A 26,825-nucleotide genomic window follows, 5' to 3' on the forward strand; every position below is an offset into this window, starting at 1 on the left:
GGCCAAAAGATGCGACGTATCTTCCTGAGACATCCATGGAGGAATGTATTGTCACCAGCAGCTTTTAATAATCCAAACTGGCATTTATCACTATTATCTGACAATTTACAGGCAAACTTTACAGAAAATCTCTTAATCAATAATGTAAATAACTGTTTCTGCAGCCTGAAACATCTACAATAATTTATTATTTGATTATTTTCTACCACAAATACTGTAAATGCACGCTATGTGGATTTGCTCACATTAAGACGAATGCTCTCATGTGTTGTGTTGCCTCCTGTTGATGCTGATGAATAGGAGCGCCGGCCTGGATTCGGCTCGTAGGACGTCGCTTATACTCGGTCTGTTCCACAAATAAACCAGAGAAACATTAGCAGGATGCAGCAAAGCAAAGCCACATGCAGCGAGTGTTGTAGAAACAAACCGAATACACAACACTGTTGTACTCTTGTTTACTGTGGGTCGGATGTTTGCTGCCTCTCAGACTCACAGCACATAGCGATATGAAGTCTTCCCACTCAGCACAGAGTCATTTTAACGACATTTGGTGACTTTGAAAAGTTGGACAAAGTCTGGTTGAAAGGGAAAAAATAAATGACGTCTTTTTGTGTTCACTGTTGGTGATTCAAACTTGTTTTCCAAAGAATTATAACGTTGCTCTGTAACTGCTGTATTGTGGAAATAAGTTCAACATTTAAATAAGAAGTGACAAGTCAATGAAGTGAAGATAATCGTTCATTTTACAGATGATATGGATAATTACATCTTGTCAAAGGTCTAGGCGGTTAGGCTCTACAAGAAGGTTTTTGTCACCGAGGGAGACATCAATCCTGAGCAGCAGCAGGAAGACCCCCCCCCCCCCATGGTGGTGGATGATAACGTCCGCTGAGACTGATAAGGCTGATTAGTTTGATGAAGTGATAAAACTGTGAAGTCTGGGTGGTGATGGGGCGACACAGAGAATGGCAGCATGAAAGCACTGAAGGCAAAAAGAGAGGAGAGAGAAAAAATATTTTAAAAAGACACCTGCGAAATGATAGGCTGACAGCGGAGGTGTGTCCTTGTGCTATTGGATGAATCATGTGACTAACTCCTTTTATTATGAATGAGCATGCTTTGAGAGACGGGGCTCAAAATAGCTTCAATTCTTCACACTACGATGTTTCTAGTAATTTACTTGTATGGAAGAAGGCATTTTTACACCATGAAGTTATGTGCACGGTTAGTTACGTCCCTACAGTATGAATGTGAGGGAGCATACACAGTGTTAATTATGTTTTTTTATTTATTAATAAATAGCATTTTCTGGTAGCCATGCAGTGTTTGGGGTACAGGAACTGTTATTTCTCCACTTGAGTTCTTGTCATATGGTAGTTTTTCATATAAAGGTTGTATACTGAATGTTTGGTAATATGCTCAAGTAAATGGTAAAATAGGAAATGAGCTCATAATCTGGTATGTGTAGTAATGACAGAAATGCTCTTATGGTCACATAACTTGATGTACTGTATTAAGTGAAGTATGAAGGGAGAACTTAAGCAAAAACTCAGCTTTCAATAAAACTTTGCTTATCCAGATCAGGGTTATTATATTAGTAGTAAAAAATAATTTAGTTAACTGAAATGAAAACTAAATAAAAACTAAAATGAACAATGCAAAACTAACTAAAACTAAACTGAATTGCAGATAAAATCAGCTTGGTTTTTGTCGTTTGGTTTCTCCTTTTTGCTGTTTCCTGTTCAGTTTGACTTCTTCTAATACCTAGAAAACCAAATAAAAACTAAACTATAACTACTTAATCGCTTATTCAACTGACTAACACTAAACGTAAATTTAAAAAAAACAACTGAAAAACTAAATAAAATACTAATAAAAACTCTAATAACCCTAATCCAGACAACCCATTAAAAATACTTTCAAGATACTTTTAGATCAGCTAGGGACATTTTGTCTTCTTCCTCTTCATTTTGCTTGGTTTACATATTTTTGCCAGACTGCAGTTCAGTATATTTCACTTTTCTGTCCTTTTTGAACTTCACATTTTCTTCCTTGATGCAGCCTCAGATGTTAAAGCTCAATGATGTTTTTCATTGTGTTTTTTGTGTCATAGTCCAAGTCTGCTTGGACATCAAAGTAGTGTTCACAAGTTGTTATTTTGGCTGAATTGTTGTTGTTGTTGTTGTTGTGTGTTGCAGCCGCGCTCCAGAAGAACACGAGGTCGGCTCCTCTCGTCCCTTCGAATGGCAGCAGAAACGGACAATCTGTGTCGCTGGATGGAGTCAGTTTCTCAGAGGGAGATCTCCTTCTACAGGTATGGGAGCAATATGTTGGTCACGGTGGATGTGTGTCATTTTATCTGTTATCCTCACATGCTGTGTTTTCATTATTCCTCTAGGCGCTGCATGGTTTGGTGTTGGTCGTGACGACTGATGGCACCATCTTCTACACATCCTCGACGATCCAGGACTTCCTGGGCTTCCAACAGGTAACACTGAGACGCCAAACATATGGTGTAAATATCTCTCTGTGTGCTGTTCTGAGAGGAAGTGAAGTTAAGATGTGAACTCATCCTTCTTCTGTTTCTCCATCATCAGTCCGATGTGGTCCATCAGAGTGTGTACAATCTCATTCACATGGATGACAGAGAGATGTTCAAATGTCAGCTCCACTTTGCCTTCAACCCCAGTGAGACCGACTCCAATATGAGAGCTCAAGGTATGAATCTCTTAATATCTGCTGTTAAAGGATAGGTTAAAAATGATTTCAAATCTGTCTTAAATCAACAATCAGGAGCCCACATGAACATAAAAGCTGCTTTTCTTGCTGTAATCATTCTTCCTGTTCATACTGACCATTAGAAGATCCCTTCATAATGCACTTATAATGTAAGTGATGGAGGACTAAATCCACAGTCTTCCTTCTGTTGTATTTAAAAGTTGATCTGAAGCTAATATGGAGCTTCAGTCGTCCAAATGAGTCAAATCTTCATCTTCTATGTTTCAACATTACAGTGTTTTTAGTGCCAAAGTCTTTTTTGTTACTATACTTCCACCTCAGCTCAACAGAGAAACACTAAGAGGGAGTTTGATGCTAAAAAGACTGTAAATGTGTCAGATATCACTTGATATGACAAACTCAGACTGCTGAAGCTGATCATCTACTTTTTAATACACTCAAAACGAGGACCATCACTGACATCGAAAGCACATTTAAAGGAGATGCTGATGAACCCAAAAGGCAGATATTTTCATAAAGAAACCAGAGTTTCTTCCTATTGTTTTTCTGCAGATACGCAGTCTGGCATTAGAGCCCTGAGCAGCCCTGAGAGTTTCTTGCCTCAGTACATCCCTCCAGAAAACTCCTCCTTCCTGGAAAGAAGCTTCTGCTGCCGCCTTCGCTGCCTGCTGGACAACACCTCTGGATTCATGGTATCAAAATCAAACCGTTTATTCAACGAGAGTAAGAGTAAGAGTAAGAGTGTGCGGCATCAGGTTTATTGGAAAATATGTTTGCATATATAAGGATTTGGCCTTGATGTTGTGCTGTATAATAATTAAGATAAAGAAGGTAAAAGAAAGAAGTTCCACAAGTCAAGAAATCTTAAATAATATAAAATATACATGTACAAAAAAGGGGCAGAGTGTAAGAAAGCTGTAAAAGGTTTGTTTCGCTGCAGTGTTATCCTTATAAATTATCTTTGTAAACAACCCATAATCCTAAATTTAGTTTTCTTTGTGCAAATGTACAGCATATATGTAAATCTGCTATCTGTATATCTTGTGAAATCTTAATCTCTCTTTTGATCTTCCTTTTAATAATCTTGGTTTTCTTCTTTTCCTTTGATTAATGTAACCCTCGCAGTGGAGAGTTCCCAGAATAAACCTCACTCAGGGTGTTTTGCACTTCTCCATCACATCTTATGTTGCCTATATGTGTATAATCTGTATCATTTGTATACGTGTAAACTAATACATATCTAAAAACTCACTGATACATAGAAGGATATCATCAGCATATTAACGGATTTTAAAGAGTACAGTCTAGACCTTCGCTATATAAATAAAGATTGATTGATACCTACCTGTTTAAATGTCTCCTTCCCCTTCAGGCTCTAAACTTCAACGGGCGTCTGAAGTACCTCCACCTGCCTGAAAATGCAGGAGCTGGTGGGACGTTGGCTCCTCCACAGCTGGCTCTGTTCGCCATCGCCACTCCTGTGCAGCCTCCTTCGGTCATGGAGATCCGAACCAAGACCCTCATCTTCCAGACTAAACACAGGATGGACTTTGCTCCCATAGGCGTCGACACCAGGTAGGTCTTTGCATGTCTTTCTAGACTAATGATGCTTTGACTGTCAGTGAGTTAAATTAACCCAGAGAAAAATGAGGTTGGTTGGCAAAATGACTCGCTTGTAACTTTATGTAATTTATGATTCTTTTTTAATTTTCAGAGGGAAGCTGGTTTTGGGTTATTCAGAGATAGAGCTGGTCACAACAGGATCTGGCTATCAGTTCCTCCACGCTGCTGACATGATGTACTGCGCTGACAATCACCTCCGGAGTGAGTTATTCTACAAGACAAGTGCAACTTTTTTTGTTAACTTTACATCACTGGTTGGTGAAACTAAAATTGGGTTGGTTGTGGTTTTCGTCCTCAGTGATGAAGACCGGAGACAGCGGCTTCACGTTCTTCAGGCTGTTGACCAAAACGGGACACTGGTTGTGGGTTCAGGCTTCTGCCAGGATCATCTTCAAAGGAGGGAGACCGGACTTCATCATCGCTCGCCAGAAAGCCCTCACGTAAGCATCGGCTTTGCATCTTAAAGTCTACATCCACTCAAAAACAGGTTTCTATTCTTCTTCTTCTCCAGTTGGATGCCGTTTTCTTCTCTGTGTAAAATTATTTATCTGAGTTTATTTTCACATTCACCGGCTGACGAAAACAGGAAGTTTCTCTGAGCTTCACCTTAAATCTCAATTTAGCACGTGAACCTACAAGCAGGATTTTGGAGCCAACTGTAGTCCAGTAGTAGTTCAACTTACTGGACCATTGAGAATAATCAGGAGACATCTTATGTACAGCAGTCAAACTTTTATGTAGATGGAGCGTTGTTGTCTTTCTGCAGACCCCCGCCGGCGGTTAACCTTCAGTCAAGACCCAGGTGTCAGTCAGCGATCGTCCATCCTGCCGACAACGCCAAATTGTAGTAGAACTGTTTTACTAGAAGTTTCTCTAAAGAATCACAGACGACGGAGTGATGAATCTTTCTCTTTTATTCATGCCAGCACGGAGAAGGACACACAATCGTTCTCCTGAACAACAAACAGTTTCAGCTTTTATACTGTAACTAGTGGAAATTTGAATAATAGAGGGTTATAAAGTAATAAAGTAACAGAAACCAAACAATGAACACTGGCAAACCCTTGCTGACCCCCTAACCAAATTAGGCACGCTCAATTCTACTGCCAGGTGTCTTGAGGCTGAGGCGTTTACAGAAGTTAAGACACACACGACACAAAAAATCCCTCACAGTCATTTTAATAATTTTTTCATCAGTTAATTGGACTAGTTTGTTATAATTTCCAACAGTCCAGAGTTGTTTTCAAGTGTCATTCTTCATTAAACCAGCATTTCAAAATCTAAACATATTCAGTTTACTGTGAAAACATCCATCATAGTTTATACTCTACTTTTATGTCTTTTATGGTGGAAAAAGTTTTTGAGATATTTTTGAAACATCATAGCACAGAAACCAGAGTCACAAATACATTTATCCAGAGGGGAAATTCAGGATTTGTAGCAGCACCACACAACAAAGAGATAATAAGCAACAATAATAAAGCAACATAAAGAGAAAATTAAATCTAAGAAAACAAAACAAACATTAAATTCAAGTAGAAACAAACAAAATTGATGAAGTTAGTGGAAAAACTCTTACAGTCAGATTATTGGATGTGTCTTTTAGGTATTTAAATAAGTCCAATAAGTCCTTTTTTAATATTTTTACTGGTTTCTGTCATGTTGATTTTATTTCTGTATCTTTAAGTTTAGTGTAAAGCTTAAATAGGCTACAACTACTTCTTATTTTTACTATGTTTCTTACATTTTGATTTAAATGGTGTCTAATTATCTTTAACTTCTCCCACAGAAATGAAGAAGGAGAGGAACATCTGCGCCAGAGAAGACAGCAGCTCCCCTTCAACCTCACCACCGGCGAAGGAGTCCTATATGACTTTTCTATGGATACCTTCTCCATCCCCGGCCCCGGTTCTCCAGACACCACGGAGTCCGCAACAGAGAAACCCTTGGACCCCACCTCTATCCTGGGATCCCTACGCCAGCAGGACCAATCTCTTTACACCAAGCCGCAGACGTCCAGCCCCCCGCTGCCAGTCTTCACCCAAACAGATGATGCTGATTTTGAAGATCAGCCCTTGGAGCAAGCCTTCCTGGACAGCCATGCTCTGCTCAGCGTGCCGGGTCAGCTCCAAGCTTCACAGAACAGGTCCAGCATGGGAGACCTCACATCGCAAGCCATGATTGACTCGCTGGAGCAGATCTTGGGAGATATTGGGGACGGAATGTTAGAGGATCTTGAAGTGGAGGAGGAAGAGCTGAGGGACTGGGAGAACACGCTCTTCAGGATGAATAAAGACAGAGGAGACGAATCGAGGGAACTAAATCAAATCCTGGCCAATGACGTGTTTTCGTACGTGGAGGAGGCTCTGAGGAGAGAGACAGGTGGGCCTCATGATGCTGACGCTCAGATTCAAACGCAGCATCCTGCGTCTGTGCTTTCAAATCATGAGCATCAGTGGCAGAACATGACAGACAGGAAATCCAACCAGAGTGGATTTGCACAGCAGACTCATTCAGCAGGACTGAAAGGAGTTTCTGAAGTCGCGTCCCGAGGTGCGGCAACCACACAGTGTCGTAACACTCAGCAGGGACTCACCTCTACAGTGTGGCCCCCAAACAGCAGCAGCACTCAGCACTGTGGCACCCAAATGACTTCTACACAGTTGTGCTGCTCTTTTCATTCACAGCCAGAAGTGACAGATCAACCTTGGCCACCATTCACACAAAACTCGCGCTACCAAAGTGTACAATATATGCAGAACGGCTCTGGTTCACAGCAGACTTACGTGGAGTCTTCTGGTGTGGCCATGTGGCAACAGCAGCAGCTGCCGCAAAGCTTTCACCATCACACACTCACACATTCCTCACACACACCAGGCAGCGTGAACTCAGCGGCTCAGACCTTCCAGCAAACGCAGCGATTATCCAGCAGCTGCATGTATAAAAAAAGAGACGTTCACATACCGAACTCTGCTACTGTTCCTCCCCGATTAAACAGTCCTCTCCTGGGACCTGCAAGCTCCGGAAGTTCTGCACATGTTGCAGGGACGAACATGAACTCTCCCTTCATCGGAGGCATCTGGCCCGCCGCTCCTAATCCGGGCGTGATACAGTCGTCCGGCCCCGACGCTCACATGGCCATCTGTGCAGATGTGGGCAACATCAGTCTGGGTCATCTGAGCGGAGACAACTCGAACTATCCTAATCCTAACCCTGAAAATGGATCATTACAGTCGTCATTCTTCTGCTGGAGCGGTGAAGCTCAGGTAAGACAAGACTGCAGTTAGGAACAGTTAACCCTTACATATTATTCAGGGTTAAATTTGACCCATTTTTACATCTGAGATCATCTAGCCTGAAATTTGATGAACTTAACATACAAAAAAGGAAATATATTCGACATATCTTCCAATCATCCAAAATGTCAAAAATATTGATTCTTCACATTTAATATAATTTGTTGAAATAGTTTCTCCTATCTTATGAAACATTGGACCACTATATAGTGTTTTTCAATATAGTTTTCCTCATTAAAAGTAAAACATTTACTTTTTCTGCTCTCTGAAAGCTTAATTAAGGATTAATCTCACATTAATCTGTGACTGATGAGGTGTTTATGAGTGATTTGTGGTTCAGAAGTTTGTTATTGAGACTAATTGTGAGGAAATTCTGTGACGTCTCAGAGTATAAACAGTGTGTGAGGGTTAAGTCATTTGGGGGGGAAAAAAGAAACTGAATGTCTGTCCAACAGTTGAGTATGTAATCATTAACTCAGGCCAGGATTACTCAAATGAGGACTTCCTAAATCTTTGTCAATATGGTTCTGATTTGTAGAAAAACTATTATATGAAGATACCCAAAAAACCCTGAAAACCAATGATAGCACTGGAGTACGGTGTTGTTTTTAGGCATCTACCTACAGTTTGATGAGATTAAGTACTGAGACTGAAAGTGACACGATTCACCACCATGGTAGAAATGAAGAAATGAAGGAAACATTCTTGATATTCGTACCCTAAACGTCTCACTCATCATGCCTAAACCTAACCAAGTTGGTGTGTTGTGTACAGTATTCAGAGTCCGCAGATTGACCTTTTCGGGCAGCTCTGGACATGGTGACGAAAAAATGATGACAGGAAATATTTCCAGGAATGGGAAGTGCTGGGACAATGGTACCACTGAAAGATTTATAATGGCAGTTTTGGGATTTTTTTGGGTCCTTGTTCATAATGCGTGACACAGTAGTGAAAACTGTAAATCAGAATCTTTAATTGTTGTGATTAGGATCCACATATCATACTATAGCTGCTGAATTTATCCCACTTTTATCCAGATTTTCAACATTAAAATTGGTTTCACCAACTACTCTAGTGCCATCGATGGTTTCTGAGTATTTTAGCAGGGTATCTGCACATTTCTTAAGAACAAATTTAATGACTTTTAGGACCTTTTTAAAACCTCTTTAAGGAAAAAATAATACCATTGCTGAGACATATAATAATAATAATGCAAAAGCAGGATTTTACTGTTGTAGTGGGTTGAAATGGAGCTAGTCATGTATATAAGACTGCAACTCATGATTAGTTTGATTATAGTTTAATTATTAAGTTGTTTGGTTGGTTTATGTAAAACAATCAGAAACTAATGATAATAATGATAAATAACATCAACTGAACACATATAATTACGTTCATTCACTCTGCCCCAACTCAAATCAAATTCAACACCTTAACTCCTGCAATTCCAGACATTTTTAGACCTTGAATATCAAAAACTCAATTTAAGACAGTCTAACAAAACAACACAGTGGCATATAAGCCAGATCCTGAATGCTGTGTGTACAAAAACTAAAGGAAAGCATTTTCAGACCATGAAAACAAGTCTGCAAAAAAAAAAAAAAATCATAAATCACTAACAAATCATGTACTACATTGTTTGACATTGTTTGCTCAGCATAATTTGCAGACCTCTAATGACAACCTTCAACCATTAACTATCATCTGTAATCTCAGCTGCAATGTGGCGGCACATTTAAGGGTTTTATATAATGTGGTGATTTTGATGTTTATTGCTTTTTTTCATTTTGATGTTTATTTTTGGTTGATTTGGTTGAACTTTCTATTCTTTGGTTTTTCAAAAATGTTCAGTACAAAAAAAGGAATAAATCTTGAAGACGAGAGTGTGCATTCAGGTTTTTGGAAGTACTACTGCATGTATGTAAAAGAGTAGTATAAAGCCTCTTTGTTTCCAGAAGGAGCTGCTGTGTGAAATCTGATAAATTGCCTTATGTGATGCCACTTGAGTCAATGCCGGTTTGGTCTGAAGACTTCAAGTTTTAAAATGAAAAAAAAATCTGTGTGTGTGTAGAAGGAAAGAAATGAGGTTAGCCACTATCAGCATGACACACATGAATCTCTGACTGAACTGTTGGTGGTTGGAGTTGAATTGTGGGTAATGTAGGCGCCAGGATTTGCCAACGAAGAAGAATGCATGAAATACTGAGTTTGATCTTTTCTGTAACCTGTCCAACTTGAGGCATCCAAAAAACAGATTTTTAAATTATACATATCAAGTTTGAAATGGTCATAGATCCAACAAGTCTGCTTCCAGTTTGAGGATTACAGTTTTATCTATAAATCCATCACATTACCAAATATTGAGTATAAACTCAGCCAGAACGCAGACCAGATTTTTCCAGTTGAGGATTTTCCTGAGTCATAAATTGGCTAAACTTCCCACAATCTGAGCCTGACTGACCAAAGACTTCTCTTTTATAATAATAATACTAATACTAAAGTTTATTTATATAACCCGTATCAAAACCAGCAATTACAAAATACTTTACAAGGCAGACAAGGACAGATATACACACACTTTCCCACATATTAGACATTAAAACCAAATATTAGTAAAACAACAAATAAAGATTATAAGAAAGCCTTTTGATAAAAGTGAGTTCCCAGAAGCGCTTTAACAGACAAAATGTTGAATATGCCAGTGTGAGATAATGACAGCTTTTATCTTCTTTTCTTCCACAGATCCCCAAAGTTGCCATGAATGGCATCGTCGACCTGTTCGCCTTCCCCGCCCTTCCTGCCGGGAGCATCAACCTTTCCCAAAACGCTGGCCCCTAGCCGCACTAACACATTATTCTTCTTGATCTGCCTCCACACACACACACACACAAGGATATCCAACGATTGAGGATACTCCATTATATATTTTTTACACATGTAGTGTCTGCTGTGGCTCACCAAGATTTATTAACCTTCATCATTTCAAACAAAAATAGACTCTTTGCTGCTTTACAGTCTTTTGCTGATCAGCTGTTTTTGACTCTTCACATATTTATCAAACAACTTTTTTCCTAATAATTAGCTTTTAACACATATATATATATACATATATATATGCTGCAAGTAACCAAACAATGTTGAAGTATCACAACGGAGGCTGGAACCAACAGGATTTAATCACACATGGACTTTTCAGGAGAGAAATCGTGACTTCAGTTTTTCCTTGTATAACATAAACTGTGAGGAATATATTAAATATTCAACTTCTCTTCCTATAGAGACGGAGCTTTTCACATCAGTGTAACTCTTCAGACTGTTTCTCACAATGTGAATCTGTGATGTACGCTTCTTTATTATCCATTTATATCCAGTTTATATATCGTGTATCATTGAGAGGCATTTAGAGGATACATCCAGAGCTGCAACTAACAATTAGTTTCATTATCGATGGATCGATTAGTTGTTTGTTCTATAAAATGACTGAAAATGTTGATCACAGCGATCAATAATCTAAAGATATTTTGGTTTACTATCATAGAAGACTAAATAAAACAGAAAATATTCACATTTCAGAAGCTAGAATCAGAGAAGATTGACAAAATAGTGGCAGATTATTTTTTCTGTTAATCGACTAATCAGTTAATTGACTAATTGTTCTTCTTCTTAGAAAAAGAAGACTTGAGTTAAAGCTGTTGACTTTTTAGTATCATTCAATCTTCATACTGTTTAAAAGCAAAGCAACTGTTTGCTCTCAATAGTGTTTAATTAAAGTAAATGAGGCTTCTTCTTGCTGTCGTTGTCGTTGTTCTTGTTGTTGTTGTTCTTGGTGTTGTTCCCCTTGTTCTTGTTCTTGTTGTTCTTCTTTTTGTTCTTGTTGTTCTTTTTGTTCTTGTTGTTCTTCTTGTGCTGGTTTGTTGTTGTTCTTCTTGTAGCTCTTGTTGTTCCTCTTGTGCTGGTTTGTTGTTCTTTCTCTTGTAGTTCTTCTTGTTGTTGTTCCTTTTGTAGTTCTTCTTGTTCCTCTTGTAGTTGTTTGTGTTGTTCTTCTTCTTGTTGTCCCTCTTGTAGTTCTTCTTGTTGTCCCTCTTGTAGTTCTTGTTTTTGTTCTTGTTGTTGTTCCTCTTGTTGTTCTTCTTGTTGTCCCTGTTCTTGTAGTTCTTGTTCTTCTTCTTGTTGTTCCTCTTGTTATTCCTCTTGTAGTTCTTCTTCTTGTTCTTCTTCTTGTTATTTCTCTTGTAGTTCCTCTTGTAGTTCTTGTTGTTGTTCTTCTGCCTCTTCTCCTTCTTGAACCCAACCAAAGGGAGTTTCGTTGGTTTTTTGTTTGGACAAATTGAGCTGTGAACCTAAAAGAGAGTGAAATGTAGGAACTAAACTTTTTGTTGGAGAGAATTGTGACTGAGCCGAATGTTCCACATCTGACCGTCTCAGAGTTACGATTACATGTAGACTTGCTGATTATCTGGCAAACGATTTTCAAAGAACTACAGTTTAGTTTTGTATTGATTAAGCATGTTAGACATGCAACGCACATAATACAGTATTAAAGTACTGTAAAACAAAAAACAACAACAAAAACCTTGAGCAAGGGTTAAAAACACTATATTAAGATAAATACATCTAAGATAAAACTTCTGTAGATACTTTTAGATAAAGTTTAGAGATCAGCTTTACTGCTTACAAGAAATTCCACAAATATTTGGGTTAATTTGGGCTATGAAATAATAAGTCCCCATCTTTAATAAGCAGTATATAAACACTTAAATGTTTATAATTGTTTATAACACACTATAATCCGGTTATAAGCAGATATAAGGACATTTTTAAGTGTTTCTTAGTGTATATACACATGATTATAAGTGTTGACCATGAGGGATTTACAACTTACACATTATACCACCACTGTAATCACATTTAATGATATATGATTAAACACATGAACAAATTACAGGGTGTTATAAAACATTTATTAACTGGTTACACACATGCACCGTCGACATGGTGAGGTTGAAGGTTTGGTAACTGTTTTAAATCACCTTATTTAGCATTTATAATCAGTAAATAAATAGTTAATATATGTTTATTACACACTATAATGTTACTGTAAGCAGATATATAAGTGTTTATCATTTAATGTTTGTATATAAATGCTAAATAGGTGTACATGCACTTAAAGTAAAGTTCATTCTTAACCTTAGAAATTTGACAAAGCTGCATCTCATCAGCAACTGAAGTTTGCTCAGTTTTCTCAAACAGTGAAGAAGCGCCTTAAAAAAAAGGATAATTACACCGATTCAACAATTAATGTAGTTTATAAATACTTTTAAATACTAATTTTATATAATTATTTTTTTCTGATTTGTCTGTTATCCATTATTTCTTCATACATCATATTTAGTTATAGTTGTTGACAGATACATTAATAAACACTTTAAAATGTCCTTATATTTGCTTACAACTACATTACAGCTTCTTATAAACCATGTGTTAGTTGTTAATATGCTGCTTATAAATGCTAAATTAAAGTGTGTTTAATTTTAACAGTGAATTAGTGGCTTGGTAAACATTTTACGTGTTGTGTTTGAAGGTAATGGACTTGTGTCAACCAGTATAATTTCCATCATTTCGGAGGTCTTTATGATGTTTTCAGTTCTACACGTTGATCTGGGAGACAGACGGCAGCTCTAAAGCTCACTGTGAATAGCTATAAAATAGGGAGTGTGATTCAGAACTGTGTAAAACCAAACTGCACACTATTTAAATCATCACGTATCCATCTCAGCTATATCTATCAAAGAAGAACTTGTCAAATCTGTTCATGCATTTTTATTTTTGTGCCTGTAGCACATATATTACCTGTATTATTCTGCTTCTGTAATTATCGGTAAACTTTAAAACACACTCTGTAGCTGCTTTGTATTCCTTATGTACAAGATAAAAAACCATCGGGGGACAAGTTTTAATTTATTTTTCAATTAAAAAGAATTGTAACCCCCTCTTCCTCCCTCTTTTTGCCATTTAGCCTCATGTTTTATTCCCCCCCACACGCCACACATGGAGCATTATCGCCTCAGTTCATGTGCGGACACTGTGCTGATTGTATTCAAACAGCGTCATCAGCTGATATTATAACACCAGGATGCAGAGAGCGGGTATCAGGTTGAACCCTTTTGTGATCATGTGGAGGAGCCGGCTCGAGCGCCAACTTGTATTGTTATCTGTGGCGTATCTGTGGGCATGATGGCACATTTAATGTTTTTGTTCCAGCCTTCCTGCTCCCACATCATCCCTCCGCTGAGATATGTGTTCCCAGAAGACGTTATGTAACAGCCAGCAGAGTCTCGCTCCTCTGTCTGCTGCCCTTACACTGCATTTTCCCCCCTGAAGCCTCTCCAGTCTCCTCTGGGCAGGATTGTGTCTCGGCCTTTCATTGGTTAGATATAACATCATAGGTAACACACACTATAATAAACATAATAATAACTTTATTTATGTGGCATATAGCTTACAAAGTGCTTAAAAGAAAGGTCTTAAATCAACAGTCAGGAGCCCAAATGAACATTAAAGCAGTTTTTTCTTTCTGTAATCATTCCTAATAATGTATTTAAAAGTTGATCTGAAGCTAATATGAAGCTTCAGCCATCCAAATGAGTCAAATCAAGTCTTCTATGTTTCAACATTAGTCTTTATACTGCTGTACTCATTCCTCCTGTTCATACTGACCATTACAAGATCCCTTCCTAATGCACTTACAATGTAAGTGATGGAGGAAAAAATCCACAGTCCTCCTTCTGTGCAAGAAAAAAAAGCTACTATAAAGCTTCAGCCGTCCAAAATGATTCAAATCAAGTCTTCTATGTTTCAAGATTACAGTGTTTTTAGTGCCAAAGTATTTTTGTTACTATACTTCAACCACAGCTCAACAGGGAAACACTTAGAGGGAATTTGATGCTAAAAAGACTGTAAATGTGTAGATATCACTTGATATGACTAACTCAGACTGCTGAAGCTCAATAGAAGCTGATCATCTACGCTTAAAATCAGGACTGTGGATTTTGGCCTCCATCACTTTCCTTTAAAAGCACATTTGAAGGAGATCTTTTAATAGTCAGTATGAACAGGAGGAATGATTACAGCGAGGAAAAACCTGACTGCTGTTTTAAAGACTTTAAAAAGTTATAAACCTATCCTTCAACAACTATTGATTCCCTTTAAAGTGGAAGCTACTTGACAATAGAGGCTATGTCTTGCTTCCGTTGTGGTCTTGTTAGCTGCAGCCATTGAATGCACCTTCTTTCTTTTTATAAACAAAGAGGTTGATGCATCCTACACTCAGCTCAAGTCCTCAGATATCATTTTGTGCTTATAAAGGGGTTTTCCCTGTTAAGAAAAAAAAATAAGTGAGCAATCACTGAATACAATACTAAACCATTATTTTGCTTTTGGAAAATAAGCAGAAGACCTGAAGGCCGCCTCAGTCCAGGCCTGAAATCCAAGCTGTCCCTGAAGAAAAGGCTGACTGGTTTGTCTGATTGAGGGATTAAAGGCGAGGAAAAATAAAGTAACCCAATATCACAATCAACTGGACCCAATGTGACGTTCTCACGCAAGGAATCTGATGCTCCATTGAGAGCAAAAAAGAAAGAGAGGAAGACAGGCCTGTGAGAAAAGGAGAGATGGAGGGGAGGGGAGGTGGAGAGAGAGAGAGGAAGTGGCTCTAAAAACAAATGACTGCTGTGGGAGTTGGTTCATAAAAGCTATTAAAGCGGAGCAGTTCAGCTGCAGCGAACAAAAGGTGGACTAGCCGGGAAACAAATGGAGGTGATATTGATGAACTTTCTGTGAACTTCCCGTCGTTTTGACTGGAATCAGACAAGATATGAAATGATTTGCAGGCTGTTCTGAGTCAGTGAGCAACAATACTGCATGTTAGAGGTCAGTTGTACTATATTGAGTGCTCACTTATTGATGCATTTTTATTTTAAAAAGAAAGTTATCAGGTTGTTGTGGTGGCCATTATTGAATCTGGTGCATGTGTATTTATAGTAGAGTCTGACCTGTGTATCACTCAGCTGATATTTGCCTATCACAGATATTGGTATCGATGTTTATGCTGTCCGATATGTGCTAGTATTTTCTTTGGAAGATATTTAGGCATATTTTATGTATTTAAATTCCAGGTTAATATATACAAGGGTCAGAGACAAATAGGGGGTTGGCAAAATAAGCAATTCAAAAATATGTTAAAAAATACTTTTAAAAGCAGCATCAGGTTTGTTAAAATGTACATTTTGTATTTTTGCTGGTTTTATGTCATTTGAAATGACATTTGCACCATTTTTTAAAAACCAAAAGTAAGACTGAATGCTCCTGAAAATGTCAAATGGTGTAACCACAAAATAATTATAAATATTAAATATTTTATCCACCTACAGTGTATTTAAGTGTACAAATAATTACTTCATTTTAAAACATCAAATGAAAAGAAATATTTTGGAGTATTTCTACATTTATATTTTAAAGCATTTTGTCAATATTGAAGAGGACATTTCCTAAAAACAACCCTTTTTTCTAAATAAGTTTTGACAAATTATGTAAAATTAGTTAAAAAACATAGTGTTGCATTGCTTAAAGTGGATTATATTTATTCCACATATTAGTTCACATTTATTTTCCTGTATATAAAATAAAAAAGATACTGGTTACACTAATTGACACAGGGTTGCATCATGTCATTGACCTACATATTAAATTCAGAGTGAAGTTGACTGTTTTTACACAAAGTACAATATCACAAAGTACATATCTTTGTCAAAAGTGTTTGGTAACCACATTTTAGGGATCATTGCAAAAAAATGTGTGTTTATGTATTCATAAGATTATCAGCCAATATTGGAATTTTTCCAGGCCCTAATTAATACATTTAAATAAAGCTAATATGAAGCTTAAGCAGTCAAAGTTAATCAAATGAAGTGGGTATCTTCCAGCTTTACAGTGTTTTTAATGCACATACAGTAATGTGAATACGTTTTAGGCATTTTAAATGTTTCAATCTGATGTTCAGAAGCAGAGGTGAGGTTTCTGGTTTCTTCACCTGCTTCAAAAAGGTGCACAGAGAAGGTAAAAAAGTCTAAAAAGAAGTCAAAGCTCCAGCAGCACTTGAAATGTTTTGGTAATAAGATGTTTTTTCCACACGACTAATGCCAACAATTCTGGATGATTCAGGGTCATCATGAAACTTATTACACACAGCATTAAAATGGGGCTGTTAAAAAGCAGTAGTAACCAAGTATGTGCATCCAGACATCAGCCAATGTGGTATCTACCAAGATGAGTTGGCTACATGGTCATGTGACTTCAGGCCAAGCACTATTCCAGACAGGCAGGGAGGCAAAAAGGAGTATCTAATAAACAATGTGGGTGACACCATAAACCAGAAAAGTGCAATTAAAGAGGTGATACTTGAGTTAGTGCAGAAGTGTCCATGATGTAACATCGTCATGGAGGCGTCTGATTGGTCGGAAAGTTATCCTGCAGCTTGACAACGAGCCCAAACATCCACCCAGACTCATAAAGAACTATCTTTCATCAGCAAGAAGAACAAGAAGGAGTCCTGCAGCAGATGGTTTTGGCCCCCACAGAGTCCTGATCTCAACATCCTGGAGTCAGTCTGGGATTAACATGAAGAGAAAGAAGCAGCCGAGATGCCCGAAAACCACAAAAGATGAAGAAGAAGGAGACGAGCTGTGGCGACCTCTCCAAGATGGAGGAACAACAACCGACCTGCTGAGTACCTGAAACACTGTGTGCAGGTGTACCGAGGAGACCTGCTGCTGTTTTAAAGACAAAGCTGCTCACTGCTAATACTGATTTAATTTAGGTTTCTGATATTTACTGACCTTCTTATGAAGTAAATTGATGAATAAAAACTTTCCCTGGCATAATTTACTTACTTGTTTACTTCTAGCGACTAAAACTTTTGCACAGTACTGTACTTCACTTGAGTATTTCTCTTTTGTGCTACTTTATACTTCTACTCTACTACATCTATCTGACAGACAGAAAGATGTTAAGCTGGTTTAACTTAGAAATATAACATTTTCAGCAGCCCTAGAGCTCCTTTACCCTGAACAATTATAGACTACCTGAGTCAAAAGTTGACAATTGTGTAAGAAACTGGGTAAAATCTTAAAACAATCAATCTAAAACAGTCTCCTAGATAGTACTAGATTATCCTGAGGTCCAATTTGGAGCTTTATAGTAACTAGGAATTGATTTTGGACAATCTCTGGGTCAAGATTTTACCCAGTTTGAATCAATAAAGCACAAATATAACATTAAGATAACTATATACAGTAGCAGTATGTTATTTTGATCCAGTGTTAGACACAAGTTTCAGCTGAAAACTGTCACAATTGTAGAGTTTATTGTATAAACTGATGTGCATATGACGTTCAATAGACACACAAGTTTTGATTCTTGCTTATATCTGTTATGCTTTCATCTGTTTTTGCTCATATTTGTCCTCATGTCTGCTCTTGTGAAGCTGTTCTGTAACTGTTCATTTGTCGCTTTATTAAATCATAGTTTGCTCTGCTTTTATTGTGTTCTGCTTATGTCACTCTGTATTTTATATTTATTGTAACTGACAAGTCTTACAAGCAGTCCTTTAAATCTGTTTCTTGATTTTAGGCTGCCAACTCACACCTGGCCAGGGACAACGGATGAAAACTAGACTTTGGGCTGATTCTGGCATATTTACAGTAATGTTTATTATTATGCACTGTCCCTAACAAATAAACTAAAATGCAATAAAATAAAACACACTGTTACTTTAAGTTAAAAAGAGGAGAGTAGATTAATAAAGGTTTAGTTTGGGTAAATAATCTATGAGTAAAATAATAAAATAACACTAAAACTGGGTCAAAAACTGTTAACTCAGTGTTGTGTTTGCACTATATTAATCCAAGTGGAGTAACATTTTAACCAAATAATGTGTGTAGAAGTTTTTTTGCAGTTTCTCCTCTCTAAACCTCTCACATGGTATCATTTAAAAACTGTCCGAGGCCCAAAGAGGCAAAATTATTCAATATTTCCCCCAAAAAAAGAAGAAGAACAATTTGAGAAAAATCCATGAAATAAATTCAAATTTGTGCAAGAGAACTTTTCTTCTTTTCTCTCCCTTTGATCATCTCACGGGATTTTATTGATTTATTCATCTCGACCAGCTGCAACTGCACAAAATGCAACTGAAGAAAGTATTAATATTAACTGATATAATCAAATTATGTTGAATATCCATCACAGGGACATTTTTCTGCAGAACAAATGCTGTTTTCATTAATCATTACCTAAAGATTGCTGATAATACTTCTATATGTTTACAAAGGTAAGTTTTCCTGCTAAAATGTAGGATTTTACACCTGTATTGGAGTATTTTAACATTGTTTGGTTGATACTTTTACTTAAATAAAGGGCCTGAGGTATCCCTGAGTCTGGTATGCAGTATCTGTGGTCTGGTACTGCAATAGAAAACAGTTTAATCTATTTACACCTGAACACCAGGATGTCACTTTGGCTTCATCATGTGGCAGAAAACAGTACTACAATTAATAAATTCAAAGTCTGTCACTGAAGACCATAAAAAATAGTGTTTACTCACAGCGCAATGTGCAAAATGAAAACACAGGTAAGCATTGATAAAAGCATAACACATGCAAATTTCACACATGTCGATTGTTGGACAAGTGATAAAGAAATAATAAAGAGACAGTAGGAAGTTTTCCTCGACAATGACAACTTTGAAAGTTCAAGCAAGAATTAACATTTAACTAACTATTTTTTGTTGTTTTTCTTTATTTTATTTCACAATGTTTGTATGTAATAATCAGGTTAACGGCTTTAATGTTTATTTTGATATTTTACTTTGCATTGTCATTGTGTTTTATGTCTTATAGGTGAGGTTATGAGATAAGTACATAGTGGGTTTCTGCCTCAACCTGCACATGTTTTATTTTACATTTCTTCTCTGACTTATTTTTACAAATGTGCAAATAAATCAATCATTAAAGACACATTTCTACTGTTATATACATAGAACTCAAAATATCTTGTATATTGGATGTGTTCTTGTGTTTTCCCCCTTTATTTAATTATCATAGTTGATTATTACCACCTCTGTTAATATCAACCCCATTATACAGATTCAGTCATATATGCGAGGGTTTACAGTATGTATGTGTGTGAAAATGTTTACTGAAAATGCCATAAATTATTAAATACGATATGATATACACACAACTCAATATATAGGGGAAGAACAGACGAAAAACAGAAACAAAAGGCAGCAAAACAGTAGTAAAAAAACAAGTAAAAAACCACAGTAAACTGATACATTAATGTAATAAATTATAAATAAAGTCCAGATTTAAGCTTATGACCAAAAAACAAGAAAACACAGAGTTCTTGGTCAGGTTCAGGTTCAGGATCATGGTCGGGATTCCCCCCTGAAATTTACTTTTCATGAACTGAAATAACGACGCTGCTGCCATTTTTAAATTACGTGACCAACGTTGTCAATCACAGCATAGCCGCGCCCCCAAAGCATACCCTACTATATATTCAAATTTAAATTAAATGCGACCATAATTTACAAAATGAACATCATGTTGTGTTGAAGAAGACTTGTAACTAGCGACCCAGACCATAAACTTATTAGGAACTTTATGACGGAGGTAATAAATCAAGTGAAGAAGTAGAGTTATTTTCTCATAGACTTTCATACTATCACTTCTTTTTGGAGCCAGTGGAGTCGCCCCCTGGTGGCTGTTAGAGGGAATGCAGGTTTAAGGCACTTCCCCATTGGCTTCACTTTTAAAAACAAATCAAAACATACTTTATTTATGGAAATGTAACCTATAATGTGGCATACAGAACTTAAAGATCCAATAGCCCTACTTCAATTTTTAAATTTTTAGCAAATCACAACGGAAAAGTAAATCCACACAGTAACACCCCCCATCAAAAACCCCAAAAAACAAATACAAACAGCCGATTCACTCTTCCAACCAGGTAGCCTACACATTCAATTAAGTAAAGTTCTGTAGTACAATAGTGTACACACAACAGTGTAATATCAGTTAGACAGACAAGGGATGGACAGAGGACCAAGTTAATTATTTCACATAGCAGATAGGTGAGACTCACTCAGGAGGCAACACAGACAAACTGTTCAAATATAAAATGAAAGGTTGCCATTTCTTAATAAAGTGATGGCTCAAGAAAAACATCACATCATTTAGCCAGGCAGACTGAGATGGTGAGATTGGAGATTTCCATGAATGCAGTATTCTACGGCAAGCCAAAGAGTGGCAAAGGATATAAAGTCCTCTTCTTTAGTGCCATATAGTCTAGGTCTGGATGGTACTCCAAAGATTGCCAGGAGGGGGCATGGTTGCACTTTTATTTCCAGAAATTTAGATAGAGATTCAAATACATGGCACCAGAAATCTCCAAGTTTGGGATAAATCCAAAACATGTGTAATAAATCTGCTTCTGGATAACCACAATGATTACATCTTGAGTCATGAATAATTATTTAACCTGCTTTTACTCATATGCATCCTTTTTTTATAGCTTTATTCTAACAAGTGGTAGCATCATGTTCACAGTGCTTTGTGATTACAACATGAGAACGAGGAACTCAGTTACTAACATGCCAAGGGGGACCAAAGGAGGAAAGAAAATAAACATCAAGATAAGGAAAATAAACAGTTAAATAAAAGTCATGTAAAGCTTGAAGAGGTTGTGTGTTTGAACAGCTTTTTTATTTGTACATTCGAAGATTGAAGATATGTATTGTTTGATTTACACTCTTAGCTCTTGGAAATTTGGTTGTTTTTGCTGGATAATTTGAAGCTTTGATATATAACATAGCCAAGATTGCCGTCATATCCAGTAAAACCAAAGAATTAGCTTCATTTTTTAGACTTAAAACTACCTTTTGGTGGTCACCAGTTGACCACATGACTCAATGGAAGACCTGCACAGCTAATCATCATAGTCTGACATGATATCTATAATCTTCTGGTCTTATAATGTGAATAAACAGTGCAGAAAAAATGTCATCCCATTGGCAGCTAGAAATTTTTCCAGCATCATCCTACAGAATAAATATTGGTTGTTTTTTTTCACTCTATCATAAAACAACTTACTTTAAATGAATGCATGTGAACTTGTTCTACTCTGGTCTGCCTGAAGATGGAGCTGTTGCACCATGCGTCAGATGGACTACACTTTTGGACCTTAACTCAGTGAGTAATGTCCCCAGGAGGTAAAAGTCTTTTTCACTGCCAGTGCAAAAACATGACACACACCTACTGACTGGAAGAGTTGCATCAGCTGTTCACAAGAAACTGCAGCATGATGAGTAATGTCAGCATGTTGTCATCTTTCCAGACCAGAGGTGGAGTCTGTTAAAAAATGTGGGACAGAAAGATCCACTCTTCCCGTATATATGTATTTCATGTTCAATTTTCTAACAATGTCGACAAAATTGCAAATGTATGACGTCAAAAGACAAAAAGGTTGCTACCTCAAAATTTGACATATAAGCATTGAATAAATGTACTTGTCACTTTGCATCAATGGATAAAGCTTCATCTCATTCTGATGTGTTTCAGCCCCTAAAAAAAAGATGTTCTCCTGTAATTACTCAGCAGGTAGACTTATAATAACTAACAAAGCATGGATTCATTTTATAGGTCAGTGCAGGACTTCAAATGGCCCTCATAGTTATTTCCTGGAAGCAGTTTTCAGAAGAAAGAACTGGATCAAAGGTGGAAGTGAGAACTTTGAAAGAATCGTCAGGGGGAACTGAACCAGATACCAGAACTGAGAGAAGTGGGAGGAGGTCTTTACTGAGAGGATTTTCATTAATTCATTTAAATGTTACACTGAATGAATGATGAATGAATGGCTGACTAGTGATATTCTTTGTAACAGAATATACATGAGGATGATGGTAGAAGATTTAATAGACGGAAATTGGTTTAATATCAAAATTGCGCATCCAGGAAACAAAATCTTGATTTGCAGATGGATCCATTTATTGGTTGCTCTTGTTTTTGGATCATGAATTTCCTCTGTTTCAGTGTTGAAGCCTCCAAATGATCACACATCACACTCACTCTTACAATGGTTGGTAAATAGCGGCTTGTGGACCAAATCCGGCCCTCCAATGACAAATATCTTAATGATCCGCTGATTGAAATGATACCTTTTTTAAATGTATCTTGAATTTTCCAACCCTCACCTGCACATATATGGCAGTGTGAACTTCTTTGCGGTGAGTTTGAAGAGGGATGAAGACACCAGAGAGGACTTGTGAGAACACGCTTGACTCCTGTGGAAACTGGAAGGAAGTGTTACAACCCAGGAGGACACTGGGAGAGCAGGTGGCAATTGTGAGAGTCTTGGGAAAAACATCAAGGTTGGCAGATATGCAACACACTGCAACTCCTTCCTTTATTAAAAAAAAAAAACTAAAGGGGAATGACAGACAAAAATAAAAAATATTCAATGTGCTTCACAATGATTTAAGCATTTTGTGTGCCTTTCAATTACAGAGATTGTTATAGGGAGCATGACTGTGTAAAAATAAGCCTCAAAGCCACTGTGATGTCACCCATTGGTTTGTGGACTCCCATTTTGGACTTTTGACCGTCACCATCTTGGATATTTTTTGAGCCAGAAGTGACCATATTTGGACGAGATGGTGAAGCTGAGACTAATGCTAGTCGCTAGCTTGGTTAGCACGGTGCATTCATAGTCTATGGTTACCTTTTAAAGCATTAAAACAAAAATGCATTTACAGGAATAAACTGAACATCCAACTCATTAGAGGCATTTAAAACAACCAAATGCTGAACAAGACTTTTTAGGTGACCAAAATGTTACAATTAACCTTCATGAGCTGAAAACACACTGTGAAATAGTGACAACTACACTTATACCGGTAAAATATACATATATTGATTACCTGGAAACATTAACTACCTTTGTGAAGCTTAAAGGACAGATTCACAGTTTTTAAGTCTGTCTTAAAATAAAATGAACATTGAAAAATCTATGTAAAAGTTTATGTGAAACTAGTATGAAGCTTCAATTGTTGAAATGAGTTAAATCAAGCAGATATCTTTCATCGTTATGGTGCTTTTAATGCCAAATTCCCTCTTTTTTCTTCCACCGCAGCTCAACAGGGAAACACAAAGAGGGAATTTAATGATGAAAAAGACTGTAAATGTGTCAGATATCCACATGATTTAACTTACTCAGACTGCTGAAATCTTATATCCTCAGATAAACTTTTAAAATACATCATTGCACAAATGGAGGACTTTGGATTTAGTCTCCAATCACTTACACTGTAAACACATTTGGAGGTGACTTTAAAATGGTCAAAAAATATTTGTTAACAGATGTCTCGCTCCTCACTTCCTAATTTCTCCTGAAAGTAGAAATGAGAACAAGACCATATTTTTTTGAATCTTTAAGGTCAAGGTTTTGCTACCTTTACGTACAAACATGCCTTAATTGCCTCTGTATGGTCTGTTTAGTGTTTTTGTACATTTCAGATTCCAGTTTGGTCAAAAGAAAGATGAGAAAAGGTTGAATTTGAACTTTCTATAAACTATTTCTTATAAAAATACATTTAATATTGGCTGCAGCGGAGTTACAGGTGCTAAATGAAATGTCCAGGACACAGATGACGTGCTTTTGTTCCCACATCTCGCCTCTCACTCCTTCTTATTAACAGAGATACATTTTGTGTGAGACTTTCTCCCTCAAAAAGAAATTATTCATAATTTTCAATCAGCAATTCGTCAGTGTTTAAGAGTAATTGAATTTTGATTCGGGGCAATTATTCATCATTTAAGGTTATTTGCATTAATTTGAAATATTAATGGGTTCTTTTGGGTGAAAGACAGGAGATGAGTATTTGGTCACAGAGGAGCTTCAACCACTCCAGGCACCGCCATTACCCAGCATGCCCTGCACTGTCTGCAGATCGAAGAGAGAGAGAGGAGGAGAGTCTGTAGATTTTTCTCGGCTCTCGGGATGATTTTTTTGCAGGATGTGGTGAAGAGCTGAAGAGAAATCCTTCACTTGCTCCTTCAAAAGTGTTTCCTCAAAATTGTAATTGCAAATGACGGTTTTCATGAAATCCAATGTTCTCGTTTAATCAGGGTTCCCGCCATCAAACATATACGTTGTCATGGTAACTATGACATATACCTGTCAAAAAGTACGTTACTCTCCAGTTTTATATTTATTATTTGTCAGATTGTTACTTTCCCCCATTGGCTGAGAGACTTTCCTGCAAACTATACACACTTATGTCATCAATCAATCAATCAATCAATCAATCAATCAATCAATCAATCAATCAATCAATCAATCAATCGATGTTTCTTGTTATGGTGACATCGGTAACAGTGAAACATACAAATTGTTTGTTTACTGTGTAATTGACTGTATATTTTGTAACATCAATGTCAAAATGTCTACTTCATCAGCTTTGTGCACTAATAGAAAATAATAAATAATAAAAAAGTAATTAACTTAATGTGAAGAATAAGACATGAAAACTAAAATAGTAACACAGTGGTCAGACATACAACGCAGTGCAGCTCAGAGACCGTCCTGAAGAAACAGAAAAGGCAATGCTGATTTATAAAAGAAAGAAACTTTTCTACAGTTCAATTAAGTAAAAGTTCAACAGGGTTTTAACAGTCTTCCAGCCACAGCATCAAACTGTGATTTAGTGCTTTGAGTTGCTGTCCAGTTGCCCAACAGCACTGATCAGGGAGTGATAACTCAAACTCTATAAACAAGATGTGATCAGGAGAGGATGATCTCAGTTTCCCTCAGAAAAAGCTTATTTGAAGCGTCTTTAATAGGACTTTGTTATATTTCTATTAGACTGGCTGAGGTTTCCAAGATAAAACAGATGCAACAAAACTACGAAAACCAGACTTTAAATCTCCCCCTTCCAAGCATGTAAGAGAATACAGTGGCCACTAAACTTGCAAGAAAACATTAAAGACCCTTCTCTAGATCCACAGTTTGGTTTGTCAGTTCTGGGCTACTGTAGAAACATGGCGGAGCAACATAGTGGGCTCCCTATGTAGATATAAAGGACTACTTCTAAAGGTAACAAAAACACAACCATTCTTATTTTCAGGTGATTATACATTAATTAAAACATACTTGTGAATATTATATTCCATTTCTGCCAATCTGTTCGGCTAGCTGCAGCTAAATTCTACAAATTGCATCAAAATTAAGAAGAGGATTTACTTTTCAGCAAGAAGTTGGTGTTAAACAGTGTTAAAAGCTGATGGAAAATGACCCAAGCACCACTCAATTTACCCTTTATGCATAATGTTAATTGTCCAATTTAACTTTAATAATTGTTCATTTCCTTATGAATGAATGATTGTTGAATTTTTCCATGTTTTAGGACCTAACTGCCAGAAGATGTTGCTGGACCGCGTGAAAAGCTGATGAAAAGCACTCGACTAAATAAAAGCAGCATCTTCCACCACTCTACTGTGTCTATATGCATGCTGTAAATTAATTCATCCGTAATTATTATTCCAAAGCATTTCCTAATTGTTGAGTTCTTTATGTGTCTTGATCTTAAACACTCAATGATTGTTGAGTGTTTCCATGTTTTAGGAGCTGACTGAAAGTAAAGAAACTGTATTAAACTTACTGAAAACTACATTTAACATTCAAACCTTTAATTCAGATACAGACCAGCAGACACGTCAACACCTTCTCTCTCAATTTTTTTTTCTCCTTTCCCCTTTTTCGATTTTCCCTCCAAATACCAAATGATAATAGGCAATCCTATGGTGTTACATCTCCCCCCCCCCTCAAATATCAAATATAATGAGATTCTGGGGGCTGAACGGAGAGAGAGGGAGAGGTTACAGTAGGAGGAGAGCGGCTGTGAGGGTGTGAGATAAGAGCCGATCGCCCCCGTTAATAACACAGAAGAGACGATTTCAGTCTGGAAAAAGCTGATTTTCTGATTCAGTGCGCAGAGTGTCAGACGTCACCTCCAAGATTGTTCTGACACCCCGTTAAGAAATTCAGAGGGAGGAC

The 26,825-nt window shown here is 37.1% G+C and overlaps 1 protein-coding gene across 2 annotated transcripts in view; it reads left to right on the forward strand.

Moving 5' to 3' along the window:
• LOC133995186 (aryl hydrocarbon receptor-like) overlaps positions 1 to 13,642 on the forward strand; it is a 32,966-nt gene extending 19,324 nt beyond the window's left edge. For both annotated transcript variants that reach the window (XM_062434506.1, XM_062434507.1), the window contains 9 exons: positions 2,199 to 2,314; positions 2,399 to 2,488; positions 2,598 to 2,718; positions 3,292 to 3,431; positions 4,112 to 4,314; positions 4,454 to 4,563; positions 4,661 to 4,802; positions 6,152 to 7,628; positions 10,401 to 13,642. In XM_062434506.1, coding sequence (XP_062290490.1) covers positions 2,199 to 2,314; positions 2,399 to 2,488; positions 2,598 to 2,718; positions 3,292 to 3,431; positions 4,112 to 4,314; positions 4,454 to 4,563; positions 4,661 to 4,802; positions 6,152 to 7,628; positions 10,401 to 10,496 — 2,495 coding nt within the window. In that variant the 3' untranslated portion in view covers positions 10,497 to 13,642. The remainder of the gene's footprint in view (positions 1 to 2,198; positions 2,315 to 2,398; positions 2,489 to 2,597; positions 2,719 to 3,291; positions 3,432 to 4,111; positions 4,315 to 4,453; positions 4,564 to 4,660; positions 4,803 to 6,151; positions 7,629 to 10,400) is intronic.
• Positions 13,643 to 26,825: the final 13,183 nt, after the last annotated feature.

Source organism: Scomber scombrus, chromosome 15 (assembly GCF_963691925.1).
Source record: "Scomber scombrus chromosome 15, fScoSco1.1, whole genome shotgun sequence".
NCBI lineage: Eukaryota > Metazoa > Chordata > Actinopteri > Scombriformes > Scombridae > Scomber > Scomber scombrus.